The 14,872-nt window shown below is 53.2% G+C and overlaps 3 protein-coding genes across 3 annotated transcripts; all 3 read left to right on the top strand.

Annotated features, from left to right (window-relative positions):
* The first annotated feature begins 262 nt into the window (after positions 1 to 262).
* B0T23DRAFT_423355 (uncharacterized protein) lies at positions 263 to 3,172 on the top strand. Its single transcript, XM_062839827.1, has 2 exons — positions 263 to 1,156; positions 1,223 to 3,172. Exons 1-2 carry the CDS (start codon positions 709 to 711, stop codon positions 2,881 to 2,883), a joined length of 2,109 nt encoding a protein of 702 aa, XP_062689495.1. The 5' UTR covers positions 263 to 708; the 3' UTR covers positions 2,884 to 3,172.
* A 302-nt stretch (positions 3,173 to 3,474) lies between these two features.
* On the top strand, positions 3,475 to 7,718 carry B0T23DRAFT_448250 (uncharacterized protein; the record flags this gene model as incomplete). The annotated part of the gene is made up of 12 exons (XM_062841037.1): positions 3,475 to 3,542; positions 3,956 to 5,098; positions 5,138 to 5,620; positions 5,657 to 5,690; positions 5,733 to 5,914; positions 5,954 to 6,011; positions 6,054 to 6,108; positions 6,139 to 6,249; positions 6,286 to 6,332; positions 6,366 to 6,392; positions 6,423 to 6,608; positions 6,639 to 7,718. 12 exons carry the CDS (start codon positions 3,475 to 3,477, stop codon positions 7,716 to 7,718), a joined length of 3,474 nt encoding a protein of 1,157 aa, XP_062689494.1.
* Positions 7,719 to 11,609: 3,891 nt separating this feature from the next.
* Positions 11,610 to 13,965, top strand: B0T23DRAFT_237268 (uncharacterized protein). Its single transcript, XM_062833978.1, has one exon. It carries the CDS (start codon positions 11,883 to 11,885, stop codon positions 13,725 to 13,727), a length of 1,845 nt encoding a protein of 614 aa, XP_062689493.1. The 5' UTR covers positions 11,610 to 11,882; the 3' UTR covers positions 13,728 to 13,965.
* The last annotated feature ends 907 nt before the right edge of the window (positions 13,966 to 14,872 follow it).

Here is a 14,872-nt window from a genome sequence, read left to right as displayed (position 1 = left end):
GTGTTTCCATCCAATGTTACAATGGAAATACTCGACACTGACGCGGTCTTTCTTTTGTCTCTTCACAATTCGTTGACTTCGTCGACGAGTTGAAGATGTGATGGAGTGTTGGAGGCGATGAAGAGAGCTGAGGTGTGACGAATTGTCGGGCACGCAAAGACCATTACAGCATGCCAAGCCCCCGTTTGTGGATGCTCAAGGGAGGCAGCCACTGCTCAGCCACAGAAATGACATCAACCGACTTCCACCACGTAAGATGCCAGCCACCCCACCACTTCTCCCGTCGTCCAGTCTGATAAGGTGTGAGACTACAGAGGGGCTTTTAGGGGAGCTGTGCACTAACAATTATCGCCAACAAGGCCGGGTGAGCATCACCTATGGCCATGCCGTGGACCTTGATGGACAGCAACAGAATCCAGATCCATCACGAGGACAACAGAAGCATACGAAGTAGATCTCTACAAACCACGAGAGCTTACGAATTCGGGGAATTCAATCTGTAACTTGGTTGTTTGTTGAACCATTCCACATCCAGGAGACAACAGCGTCTAAGCCCCCTTCTGTATTCCCGACCCCGCAACAAGTGACAGCATCCATCAACTGATCTTCCTATAACAACAACAACAACACCATCTCTCCTCCATTGACCTCAACCATATTCACGGTTCCCTTGATCCACACTTGGACCTACAGCGACACACATAAACGATGAGCGGCAACGACGAAAAACGAAAGCTGGAAGCCCAGTACTTCCCTCCTCCCCCTCCCGGCCCTCCTCCCGGCCAAGCTCTCTCTTCCTCTTCCTCTACAGCCCAGGGCCAACAACAACCTCGCCATCCCGACGAGGTGCCCATTCCCGACTACAACCCATCGCATCCCCAATATGCGCCTCCACCGAATGCCAACAAAGACGACATTTACGGCGCTACCCCGACCGACGAACACCCGCCCCCGTTCCCTCCCAGGCCTACCTCGTCTGGCAAGGCTGGAGACGAAAAGGTCAAGCTCTCATGGGGCCAGAAGCTAGCAGGATGGGGAACCAAGGCCGCCGCTCCCATCAACGCCCTAGCCAACAAGATGGGCTCCGAGGCTTTCTTGCCAGGCCCCATGGATAAGGAGGTCGAGAAGGCCGCCCGTATCCTGAGGAGCTTCTGCAGTATGTCAACCTTCCCGCCGCTTCTATGCTAGTCATCAACCGCTAACCATGTCATTTCACTTCCAGAGGACGGCATCTACAGCGACGCAGCTCCCACCACCGCCCCTCCCCAAACCACCTTCCCCGTCGCCAACAAGGTCGAGCCTACCGCCGCCGAAACCGCCTCCAAGCCCCCCGTCGAAACACAGCCTGTTGACGCTGCCACCGCCAAGAAAAAGTCGCGTGTTCTCCTCACCATTCCTTCCAAAGTCATCGCCAAGGCCCAAGGCTTGGCCATCTTCACCACCGTTCGCGCCGGCTTTCAAGTCACGGGTGCCAGCGGCTCCGGCGTCCTGATCGCCCGCCTCCCCGACGGCAGCTGGTCCCCTCCGTCCGGCATCCACGTCCACAGCATCGGCGCCGGTTTTGTCGTCGGTCTGGACATCTACGACTGCGTCGTTGTCATCAACTCCAAGGAGGCCCTCGAGGCTTTCACCCGCACCCGTCTCAGCCTGGGTAGCGACCTGGCTGTTACCGCTGGGCCATGGGGCGCCGGTGGTGCTTTGGATTGGGGCGTGCCACAGGGGCAGAAGACGGATAAGGGCAAGGGCAAGGATGGTAAGCCTTCGTCGCGGCCAACAACGGCCGATGGCAAGCCCATCCTTTCCTCGGACAACACCCAGTTCACCAACCCGCCTGTCGATCCCGACTTCGACCCGGATCACCCAGAGGAGGCCGGCAAGCAAGTCAACAAGAACCGCAAGCCCAGCCCATTCGTCGAGGCTGTCAAGAAGCCCGTCTACAGCTACGTCAAGTCGCGCGGCTTTTACGCCGGCGTGCAAGTCGATGGAACCGTCGTCACCGAACGCAAGGATGCCAACGCCGCCTTCTACGGCAGGCCAGTCACCGTTCAGCAGATCCTCAAGGGCGAAGTTTCCGCTCCTCCCGTCGTCAACGGTCTTCGTGAGGTTTTAAAGGGTGCTGAGGGGTGGAGGGGTCAGCAGCAGGGTGCGGGACAGCAGCAACAGCAGCAGACGGTACACATGCCTCAGGGACATATCCCGCAGCATCATGTCCAGCCTGTCACTGCTCAGCAGCCGTACCCCAGTCAGGGACAGCAGCCCTACCAACCTCAACTTCTGTCTGAGCCGTCTCCCGAGGGCTACTACGCTCCTGGCAAGCCTCCCAGTGGCCCAGCTGGTGGTCCCGCCCCAGCGCCCGCGGGAACAGGAGGCTACCTCTACAACCCCCAGCTCCTCTCCGAGCAGCCACATCAAGGCCAGGGATATTCCGGCGGTGCCCACGGTCACTTCTCCCCGCTGAACCAGCAGCCAACAGACGCTTACCGTGCCCCTCCTCCTCCTGCCTCTACATATACAGGAGGCGGCCCAGCCGAGGTTAGCGGCGTGACCTCCGGTGTCCGCGGTCTTGACCTTAACTCGGCTGGCCCATCCACTGAAACCACCGGCGTGGTACCGCCCCCTCCCGGGCCCCAAGCATCAGATGCTGCACGCGCAAAGGCCGCCGAAGCCGCTGCTGAGGCCGCCCACGCTCATGGTTCCGAGCCGCCCCCGCCTTCGTATGAGGAGTTCGGGTCGTCTTCGTCAACTGCCCCTGTCGTGCCTGGGTACCCTGGGCATCCGGCTCACGCTCCTCAGACAGATGGAGTGACGGAGGAATTGCCGCCTGCGTATGTTGAGGATGGAGTGTACAGGCCTGATGTGGGGGATCATAAGCGTCAGCAGTAGAGCAATCGTTGGTTGGTTAGTATGGACTATGGACGCAGTATCATGAAACCTTCTCTTCTGAGGCCTTTTTGGACGTTCCTTTTGGCGTTTCATACGAGTTACCCCTGTCCCTTGAGTTAGTCCTTATATGTAATGGATGGGGCTATTCCGAATTCCCTGCCTGTCTTTAGTTAGCTTGCTTTTTTCGCCGTCAATTAAAGTTTCGATACCCTTTACTTCATACTAGCCCAAGTTCTTGTCTAAAGTTCAATCGATCAATGAGCTGTTCTCTACAAATCACCAGCCGATCAGATCGCAAATTGCAAGAGTTCTGGAAAAAATGAAGTTATTAACTCGTAGGCGTGAGGTCTAACTTACTCTTGCTTGATGAAGTTAAATTACTGCAGGAGAAGGATCGAAGGGAGATAACGTTAGCCACTGGCAGTGTCCAACTCCTAGAACTTGTCCTGCTTGCTTTTGCGTAAACACCTTAGTTTTCGAAGACGGCAATAGTGGCTGTCAACTTCTTTGTTTGCTGCAAGAGAATCAAGCCACAGATCTTTCCCCCTTGACAATCTAAATGCGATAAGCGGACAAAGCAAGAATGCCGAAATGGCTCTAGGAGGATCGACTTGGCTCAAAGAAGGTTCAAGTACAAGACAAAGAACCCAATGCACCAGGTACTGGCATTGAACTGACAAGAATTTCCACCTGGACAACAGACGACACATCTTCCTGACTCTTTCTTTCCCATTTGCTTCATACCTAGGTATCCAAACCTTCACTGACGTCTGCCCTACCCTCACTTTATATTCTTTCATAACACCTTGTTCCTCGGGCATTGTCCTGGATATCAACATGCTACAACATTGATACCTACCTCTAACAACTAAACCACCATAGAAAACATATCATCACATCAAACATCCCGTGCAGCCAAAGCCATGCCCAGATCCGACTTTCCCTCCTCTGGGGTCCCACCGCTGCGGCCTCCACCACCTCCACCACCACCACCAACTCCAAACCCAACAAGACGACGACGTCACCAAAAAAAGGAGAAAGGCAAACTCCCTTTAGCTGATGAACGGTTAAGGACGGGTTATGGTCCACCAAAGCCAACGACTGCATGTACTACCACCCACGCGCTCAACGCCGCTCTTCTTACATGTAGTCCAAGTCCAAGTCGAAAGGCGACCACCACCACTGCGAGCTCAACCACCACTTTGCCTGCGGAAGCAAAAGCGCCCCTGGTCCATAGCTCTAGTACCTCTAACCAAGCAGCGACGACCCGAATTCAAATTCGCCAAGATGACATGGAGAACAAGTTTGATCGGACAGGTCTCTTCAAAGCTACTTCTAGGGCGCAGAAATCGCTACATCTAGTCCATGTCGTGGATGACGACGAAGGTGCATCAGATCCCCCTCGGTCTACAAACGTGAAACCCACGCTCAACGTATTCGCTGTGAGAATCAAGAAGGCAGCGCCAACCGACAAAGCAAGCAAACTGAAGTCTGCTGCTGCTGCTGCTGCTGCAAACAAACAAAGACCTACTAAAGCACCTGCGATAAAAGATCCGTCCTATCGCCCCTTGAAAGGAACAAACGAATGGTCATCCGAGTCCACCGATGAAGATTTGGACGTGGGCTTTGTCCCGGGTGATCTCCCTGTCTTTCGACAAGTCAAGGGGCAGCAGGAACATGAACAGTTCTCAGCCGTTACTGGTATCACTAGAGGTACCTCTAGTGTGTCGCCAGCACGACCAACACAACACCCAACACGACCACCGCCGCCGCCACCGATTCCAAATCGACTCAAGCGCAAGCGCATAGATGATCCGACTTATCGGCCTTCTAAGAACAGCGAGGGATCTACTTCCGATGACAATGATGCTGAGGAAGGTGACGAGTCTGACGAAGGGATCAAAGCGTTGAAGAAGGTGGTCAAGGATAATAATGCAAAGATCAAGACGGTCAGGCGCAAGGTGGCTAGAGAGAGACAACAGAAGAACATGGATGTGGCAAAGGAAGAAAAGCACAAGAGCCAATCGGTGCTGAAAGAGATCGATGATGATGATGAAAAGCGAAACCTGTCCATGAAGAAGAAGAAGAACCGAAAGTCCGTTTTGGATCCGTCTTATAAGCCACCCAAAGACGAAGAAGATGACAGTGAGGAATACAGTGACGAGTATACCTGTACTGATGGCTGGAACAGACAACGAAGAAAAAGGGTTCGCGTGTCAGACGGTGAGAAATATAATGAAGATGGCGACGTCAGCCTCAACGATAATCCCAAGAACGACGGGGTTCCTACTACGAAGCAAAGCCTTCATCCATGCCAAGCACGTCCCTGTCTGCCTCCCAAGTTCGGCAGGCGAAAGGTGAACCGCCCTTCCAAGCCTCCCCGCATCTACGATCCCTCCTACAAGCCGGGGACTACCACCTCATCGGACAATGATAGCAACGGCATCGATTCGAGTTGGAGCTCCACGGGAGAGGGCAAAGACAGGAAGAAGAAAAAACGAAGAAGATTATACCAGCCAAAGAATGCACCCGAGAAGAAAAACCAGACGGTCAGCAACCTGCAGCAAGAGGTCATAAGATTGATGCTAGAAGAAACAAAACCAAAACCCGCCTTCGCAAAGCCCATGACCAAAAAGCGAAAACGCCCTCGTCTCATCCGACGCAACACCAGCGACCAATCCTTTTGCCCATCGGACACTCCTAGTGACCAGTACAGCGATGAATGGTACAGTTCTGAGTACTCCTCTGAGCTGGACGTCAAGAACAAGAAGAGAAAGAGGGGGACGAAAAAGAAAGACCAGTGGAATGTGAACCGAGTTGCCTCCGGATTGGGACCTGTGACTGGGAAGGTCTTGGACTTGGATTGTGGAAGACCAATTGAAGCAAGCGAAGAGGAAACGAGAGATAGTGTGAAACCAGAAAAGCACGAATCAACAAGCAGGGAGAACATGGCAACAAGAAGAATTGGGACCATCGACGCCATTGATGGCACATACGAGCCATCTAGGGACTCTCCGTCATCCGAGTCTGAGTTTGCAGCTATGCCAGACTTGGATCGCTCCGCCTTCAGCATAGAGATTAGCAACGACAACGAAAAGCCTGAGCCGATATTCGAGCCGGAGAAAGAAGTTATTCTACCACCCATGGATATAAAAAGGGAAACACCGCAGCTCCACACCGGGAACGAACCTCTTTCCAATATCAGAACTGCTTTCTACCCCCTTTGTCATGGTCGTTACTCACCTTGGCCGCCAGCGCGCGGCACGGTATACTGCCAGCCTTGCTTCCGGGAGCAAGTGATAGTTCGGGGCTTACTGATTCGGCGGGGGATAAGCGAGACTTTGAGGTTACTGAAAGTGTTTTTGGGTGGCGGGTCTGACTTCGGGAATGAACTGGATGAAGCTCTTGAGGAGATTCTGGGTGGTGTTGTTGTAACCGAGCAAACGAGTGTGACACGTGTAGAAGACCACGACCAAAGCCAGGATTATGAGGACGAAAGAGAAGAAAGGGTTCAACGGGGACAAAACACTCGCACCAAGCCCATGCTCTCAGCACAGTCATCCCTTGCCGAACTGCCCGAAGATGTCCGGACCCTCTTGGTGCTGAGGCGCCTCTCAGATGTTGTCAACGCCAGGAGCATGCCAACCTTGTCCACAGCGCGCTCCTCCGGCTTCGATGTTTCCCTTCAAACGCCCGCTTCTCTTCACGTCCCGTCTGACGCCAACGTCGTCTCTCCGGACCCTTGCTACCAACAGCAAGACCCGACCGGTCCGAGCCGCTACTCATCTCCGTTCGCTCCATGTCCTCCATGTCCTCCATTAACCCTGCATGGCGGGACTCCCAACCGCGCCGCCACCAGTACCGGCATCAATGCGTCTTACTTCTCCCTCAAGCTCCCTTCAACAAGATCTATTATTTCCCTTCCGGTTCAAAACCCACTGGACAACGCCATAAACATCCTACACGACGCCCTCGGCATCTCTCCCTGGCAAGCTCGTCGATTATGGGATCAGTATGAAGGCTCGGGTATATGGGACCTAGCGCAGGTGGATTCGCTTGTCAAAACCCATGCGAAATTCCTGAATGAGCAAAAGTTCACGAAGGAGCGCCCATGGGCCGAGGCCAAAGAGTTGAATTTAGAGGGGGGAATGGGGAAGGATGAGAATCTTCAGGCCGCTATGCTGGGGTTGGAGGGTCTGGGTCGGTTGGAAGAGGAAATCATGACCGCCTTGGCAGAAAAGGAGAGCCGAGAAGAGGAAAACCAGGGTCGAACTCGACAGAGTGATGGTGGTGGGACTGGCACTACAACAGGAGCGACACGCAGCATCATGGTTGGGGCTGTGACGGGGAGGAAGCAATCCCATGATGATGATGTTGATGATGACTGCAGGTTGGATTGGGGCCATGCTCCAAATCCAAACCAGAAATGCAAACTGACCAAACCCATCGACTTATTCAACCCCACGAGGCAGAAGGCACAGCCAGTTCCACCACAGCGACCAAGAGAGCAGCTGAGGGTGATTCCTTGCCATTCCTGCTCTAGGTTCAATACTGTCAACCATAGCAGTTGCGCTACCGTAAGACGCAACGACTACATTGCGATGGGCGATAGACCATGGGTAAAAACACTGCAATGGACTCTCGACATCAACGGGTCAGAAGCGGCCAAGATGACGCTCAATGGCTTGTTGGACTTTATCATCCGGAGTGGAAAAGCAACCCATGTGAAGAGCTCCGGGTGGGAGTTTGTGGTGTACCGCCCTGGCGACTACAATGACGCGGATATTCGGATTGTTTTCCTGGATGTTGAGCCTGGGCTGGATCTTCATTTGTAGGTGCGAAAGAGATTTCAATGACATGTGCATGTATGGCACAAGGTTGTAGATCGTGGGCCTCTTGGGTCGAGGTACATATTTTGTAGTCTGTTGTGGCATAATCAAATCGAACCGGCAAGCTCAAAACGAGCACTTGCTCACTGGTGTTGATTGATGATGAGGGTACATACGCCTGAAGACACTTTTAAACACGTCCAAATCGTGGCATGGACGTGAAAAGCTCCCATCAGCCAGAATCAACCATGCAGGCGCCCGAAACATACATGGCTCCCGTCGTTTGACAAGCGCTGGACGCCGACGGGAGCAGACATGAAGATCCAGGTCCGAAACAGCCGTTATCAGTGGCTTGGCAGCACAATGGTGTTGAGTATGCCGCTATCCCGGAAACTGGCAAGTTTGGGTGTGATTCGGAGATGAGGCTGTAACTCGTAGGTAGTCTGTCGACCACCACACGACGAGAACGTGAGAGGTGGCGATTATTGTATCGCACGCGACAGGTGGTATACGGTTCGTTGGATGTGATGTTCTTGAAAGAAACTACAGGATAATACAGTTGATTGTACACTAGAACACGCGTCAGCTGCGCTGGGATTTGGGCATGATTGATGAAAAGGGGTTGTTGGTCGTCCTCTTGTACTACCCTCCAGCGCTTTGTTCGTGATGTTTAGGTAATTCTCCGCTTGACTGAAACGGAGTCTCTGGGGAGCGGAGGCGACGTCCTCTGGAACGCCTTGTAACGGAGGGCAATCATAACCATTCGAAACAGAGGGTCCTCCACTGTGCGGTATTATTGACGAGTGATTTGCGGGTCGATCAGGGGCTTCCTTGGCCTGGGTAGGATTCCCGAATCAGGGAATTGCAATGCGGTATTCCAATAATAGCACGACGAAGAGTTGACACCCTAACGATCTCGGCTGAGAAGATGGAAGGATGGGTATGGTCGTCCAACTGTACTGTAACAAGACACAAACAAACAACCTGAAGGTGGGTGACCTGGGAGGAAGCGTGTGACGGTAGGCGGATAGGCCGATTGATGGATGACTTGATGAAAAGGGTGCGCGGGCCTGGACTCCTTCGGTGCGACTTTTGGGGTCTTGGACGGATGCGTTGGTAAAAAGACGGAAATTGGATGGCCGTTGGGCGACCAGGGGCGTCGTCGTTTGTTCGGGGAAACGGGGGGGACATTGGGAGGGGAGCCGCGGGAAGGTAAGGTATGTAATCGGGACAGGGAATGGAAGCTTGATGTTCTTGGCGATGTTAGCACATTCTGGCAACAAACACCCATTGAGTGTAGTGTAGATCCTATATCGCGTCAATGTCGAGTCGCCGAGATAGTGTAGTTGGAAAAGCAAGGCGACGACGACAAGGCGAATCGTCAGACAAAAAGTGCCGGGCTCGTGTGATCAGCAGCAGCCAATGCCTCAACAAGGGGAGGATATGGCTTCGTGGAGGGATTGGATTGTCGACGGAGAGCGAAGTTGGAGGTTGGAAGTTGGCAGCGTGATCCAGGCCAAATCAAGTGATGATCCGTTGGATTTGCGCAATAAAATCAGGATTGGGGAGAGAATGGAAACTGAAAGATGTGCGGTTGACAGTTCGTGTCCAGCGGAACGGTGGGAGATACGAGGGAACGTCGGACGCTGTGCGGCACAACTGTCACTGCAGTCAGTGCAGGTGATGGCGCGTCCCCTCTGCTGCCTGCATTGAATGTGCAGTGGCTTCAGCTGGACGAAGAGCTGAGATTCCATTCGAAGCCGTCTCGCTGTGATTGAAGACAACAACTTGACGAGTTCTTCTACTTTGCGAATGATGTCGTGCCCCAAATCTCTCCCAAAAGGCGACGAGGCAACGAATAAACAATGGCTCGGCACTGACACCCGGACATTTCTTCCGTGGGAGGGAGGATCAAAAAAAAAATAAAAAAAAAAAGGAAAAAAGCACGCCATGTCGATCTGCACAGGCTGTACATAGGGAAGAGGTAAGAACGTAGGTAGGTACTTACTGTTGCGTAAATTCCGTCGTTCTGTCTCGAGATGGCAGATGGAGAGGGACGCGCCATCCGTCGGCACTGCACTGCAGCGGCGTACGCGGCAGTGGGGGTTCAGTGACAGGGGCCGGGGTTCCTCACAGAGAAGCGGTGGCGCAGGGGCACGGTGGGCTCAGAGTTGGGCTCCACCCACTTTTACCACTCGGGCCAATTAGAGCGCTGATGAGGCTCCGTTCACAAACGTCACTGCGTTCCACGTCCGTCGAGTCGAGTGGTCGTCCCCGATCACCGTTCTTTCTCCTGTCGGTGGTCCCTTATCTCCATCCTTATCACAACATGGAATTCCAACTTGTCGATCCAATCCGGCGGTTGGTCACCAAAATTCCAATTGAACATGCTATACAGTGGATTGTGTCTGAAAGTAAACATGGAGGTAAATTGGGTATCGGTGCTCAATTCTCCCAACAGTGGTAACATGTCCGGGTACTTGGTTACCTCTATTGATACCTCGATGCTCGACACGAATGGAGAGAAGGTGAGGAATTCGGGCGACTGGATTGGCCAAAAGTGCGACTCGAGTGGAGCCTCTGATCCAGGACTTGGACAACATAACGCAAACCAGCGCTTCACAGCTTCTCTGTGTTGATGTCTATCTTCCTGTCCCATGCAAGCTCGGATTGGATCGGTGGGTTACTATCTCGTAGTGTCTGCAGTGTCCGCTGTGTAGCATGTAGTGTACTGCGTATACACTTATTGAACATCTCAGACGATCCAAACTACGAGTTCAAGGAGATTCCTTGGGGTTGTGTTTTGACAGGGAACACAAGCCAAGCACGGTCAGATGAACAGACGCAGGCGAACCGTGGGATACAGTTCACTTCAAGCTGTTCCATCACTTTACATACACTGCTAGATCGAGTTGACAGCCAAACAAACACACGGCTGCTTTAGGTTCTCGATTTGGCTCAAAATTTGAAACCCGAAGCGGTCACTGCAGATGCAGAGATATACCTCGCTATGTATGTAGGTCCCAAAAGCAACAAAAAGACAAGACAGCCGCTCAAACATCACATTATGTACATACATTTCATGCAGTGCCCAACGAATGCCGTGCTGCTTATCAGATCATGCCAGGCATTGACTCGGGAAATCGCACCGTGACATTTTCATTTCGATTCGAATCATCGTCAACAACGAACCCCCAATGCCCGCCCAGCCCTACAGTACTGGCACTTCCGCCACTTACTACCTTGGTGTGTTCATTCCCCTGAAGCCTGCAGTAGGTGAACAAAACTAAGAGAAAGGAAAACAAATAATGGCACGGACCGCCCGACTGAGGAATCGATGGCAGCCAAGATTAATCAAGCTTCTCACTGCACTGCGCTGCACTGCAGGTTCATTCCTGCCCTGGCAGTCCCCACTCCCCACTGCACGACCGCATTGGATCCACCCGACCCAGGTACGTCCCCACTCCTTCCTTCCATTTCCACCACCACCTCACCTCTTCCCCATGGCTCCCCCACCAGTCCCCCTCGACAATCTCATGTTTGATCTTTTGCGGAATGGTGCAAATCTAAACTGTTTCGGGAAATATCCCAGACAGAATGGGCATGGATGGACATTTCTGTGACACAAGGGAAAGGGTTTCCTCTTCAGTTCTCATCTTCTTCCGACGACTTTTCCAGTTCAGTTACTCCTTTTTTTTGGTCTGTCAGTCCCCAGTCCTCCCACCACTTACACACTTACACTCGCTTGCCCCAACTTTTACGCCTCTCCCAGTCCTCCTTTTTTCCTTCTTTCTCTGTCCTTCGTTTTCCTTTCGTCTCGTGCTTCAGTCCCCTCCTCCATCGTGCAACTCCGGTTCCTCTGCCACCAACGGAACAGAAGCAGCACGCCGGATTCGTGCCACGGGGAAACAAGCAACCCGTCACTCGTACTCGATTACAGGCCATTACTCTCGTTTCAGGGCCACCACCGAGATATACCGACGTGACCGCCCGCCGCCATCGCTCGCCACCAGAGCTAGACAGTCTCGGGCCAAATCCCATTTCCCTCGCTATTCCTCCTCGAGACGAGACGAGACACGACTTAGGGAACCCTCTCTGTTCACCTAGTTCGTTGCGTCTTCCGCAACACGCGGTCGATATCACCATATCATACACATACACAAGACACACATGTCCAAAATGGGGGCAACAATAATACCAGCACCCCACCGGTGCTTCAATATGCGAAACCCTCTCGCCAAGGCCCTCGTCCTTTTCATCTCAGTATCCCTTTTCGGCACTCTACTCCTACAGCAGAGCGGAGACATCGACGTCCGCGCAGCGTTCCTTAAGACGGCCAGTAGTGCCAAGGACGCCGTATCCTCCTCTCAACGACCACTCGGTAGCAACCACCCACAATCAGGATGGGGAGGAGACAGTGTCCATACTCCCGTTGAGTTGACTGGGGCCTACCAGCCAGATCATCCCAATGAGCTGGGCAACATCACCACCAACGGGAACATGCACTGTGACTACGACATGGACCGCTTGAGGGAATGGAAAAAGAAATACAAGCTTCAAGACCGCTTCGAGTACACACGCCGCTACATCCAAGTCTCGCGCCAGCCCATCGCCCGCAAGTCTCTCACCAAGCTCGACCAGGACTTCCTTTCGGATCACGTCAAGGTTGTCGACGTCAACAAGCACTACCAGCCCGAGGCCTGCCCGGCTCCTCTCGTCGTGCCCGTCTCCCGCTCGCCCTACCCCTCGACCGCCAACGCCTCCGACTTCATGTTCGGCGTCTCCACCACCTACAAGCGCTTCGTCGACCCCAAGACCAACCCGACCAACGAGTGGAAATACTGGCTTACCGACAACAACGGCTCATCCAACGGCGGCAAACTCTTGCTGATGCTCATGGGTGCCTCTGACTCGGAAATGGCCGACGTGCGCGAGCAGCTCACTTCGGTCGGCATCGACGTCGACGTCTACCGCTCTTCGCCCTCTGACGAAATGGCCGTCCGCTATCTGACTCTTGTCCCCACGCTCTACAACCACCCCCTCCGTTCCCAAAAGAAATGGCTTGTGACGTGCGACGACGACACCTTCTTCCCCTCGTTGCACGCTCTGATCGCCCAGTTCGAAACCTACGACCACACCAAGCCCAAGTACATCGGCACCTTCTCCGAAGACTCTAACAACGTCATGCGCCACGGAGAGCAAGCCTTTGGCGGCGCCGGCGTTTTCCTCTCGGTCCCACTTGCTGCCCTCGTCACTGAGAACTTTGCGCAGTGCAAGAGCCCGGAGAAGATCAAGGAAGCCAACACGGGCTGGGGACCCCAGGGTGATGTTTTGCTGAGGAAGTGCATCTACGAACACTCGCCCGTCCGCCTCACTCTTTTGGACTCGCTCTGGCAGCTGGACATGCTCGGTGATCCGTCTGGGTTCTACGAGTCCGGCATCCAACCCCTTTCTCTGCACCACTACCGCGGCGGAGGCTGGCATTCGGCTCTGCCCTTCCACTACACCAAGGTCTCCCACCTGTGTGGAGAGGAGTGCATGATGCAGCGCTTCATGACGGCCGACGACTTTGTCATTAGCAACGGGTTCTCGGTGGCGTATTACCCTGAGGGCACCGAAGATTTGGATTTCGACCAGCTGGAGGGCACTTTCCGCTCCGCGCCGGATTACAAGGGCTGGAACTTGGATTTCAAGTGGGGACCGCAGCGCGCGGGGTTGGCCAAGACGGGGAGGAAGTTGAGCTGGGATTTGCAAGAGGCCGAGATTATCTGGGAGGATGACGAGCCGAAGGCTGCAGAGGGGGGGAACAAGAGAGACCAGAGTGAGGAAGGGCAGAATGGATCTGCCCAGCAAGAGAAGAAAAAGAAGGGAGAGAGGAGAAAGGTCAAGGAAGTCAGACAGATTTATGTGCGGAAGCATGATGATTGGAGGTGGAAGCTGGCGGATGGCGCGACGCCAATGAGCCGGTTCGACGGCGTGGTGGAGCTTGTTTGGTTGCCTGATACGAAGGAGTAAGCATGTCGTAAGGACATCAAGAGGTGGCGGAAAAGCCAATTAACAATAGTATACCTTCTAATGATGATGATGCACGGGGATCGATAGAGATGGGAGATGGGTTTTGCACTGGGATCAGGATAGATCATTCCACAGGCAGAGGAAGGTACCTCTATTTAAACTTACCTTTTAAGATTCAATGTTTTATTACTTTTTATTTGGACACAAGTTTCCATCGATTGTAACAACAAGTTACTGTCCATTGTCATATTTGGGTTCTGTTCAATTCCGAACGTCAACTTTTTACTTTGTACTCTGCTTTTTAGTTCACACCCAGAACGCGACCAAATCTGTTAGTGCAGTACAAATTCCGCCCAACCCCAATGCCAGGACCGACCCGAGCCAACCAGTGCAGACAGTGATGGGAATCCGACCTGACGACTCACCACTCACCAGTTTGATACACCGACACCCAACAATAAGTACCTCTATACATGGCCGCTATCATGGTTACGCCAACGAACAGATATCATCGGATACGACGATTAGTGAAACTGCTGTGCCGGCTGATATCTTGCATGTTCATCGACGGTAGGTAAGGTAGAACTCGAGTTGGGGTTGTCCGTCCGTCCGTGCCGTCCGCGCCTCCGATCCACAACATGAACTGAATCCTCGGGACCGGAAGTAGGTATTTCGGTAGGTACTTATGTATGCAGTGAGATATAAGATGTGAGATGTCAGCACGATATACCACAAAGTATAATCTTGTAAGGTAGGTAGGTAGAGGTAGCTGTGATCACCTCACTAGGTAGGGAATGCTGCTCGGATTCATATCCAATTGTTGCTCTCTCGAGATTTATGCGTGCTGCTGACGGACTACTTTACTTATTTCCCGGTGATGCCGCCTGTCAGTGCTGGCCACTTGGGCCACGATGCTGCTTGCGGTGGTGTTTGGTGTTTTGGGACCGATTGGGATCGAACTGGGGTTGATTGGGTTCGACTGGGTTCGACTGGGACAGAGGGATAGAGGGACTGGATGATGAGGTAAGAGGGGAGAGGCTTGTTGAACAAGGTATACTCTTCGATGGACTAAATACGAACCACAACCTTTCATCGTCGCCATCCTGGATCTCGTGCTATGGTTGCTCTCCCATCACATACTGCGG

This window comes from Neurospora hispaniola, assembly GCF_033458365.1.
Source record: "Neurospora hispaniola strain FGSC 10403 chromosome Unknown B0T23scaffold_8, whole genome shotgun sequence".
Taxonomy (NCBI): domain Eukaryota; kingdom Fungi; phylum Ascomycota; class Sordariomycetes; order Sordariales; family Sordariaceae; genus Neurospora; species Neurospora hispaniola.
This window is presented reverse-complemented; position numbering and strand designations above follow the sequence as displayed.

Excerpts from the sequence above, each read along its gene's own strand:
- B0T23DRAFT_423355 (XM_062839827.1), top strand. The coding sequence starts at position 709 with ATGAGCGGCAACGACGAAAAACGAAAGCTGGAAGCCCAGTACTTCCCT. Across the intron at positions 1,157-1,222 it reads TATCCTGAGGAGCTTCTGCA|AGGACGGCATCTACAGCGAC; the intron begins GTATGTCAACCT and ends TTTCACTTCCAG.
- B0T23DRAFT_237268 (XM_062833978.1), top strand. The coding sequence starts at position 11,883 with ATGTCCAAAATGGGGGCAACAATAATACCAGCACCCCACCGGTGCTTC.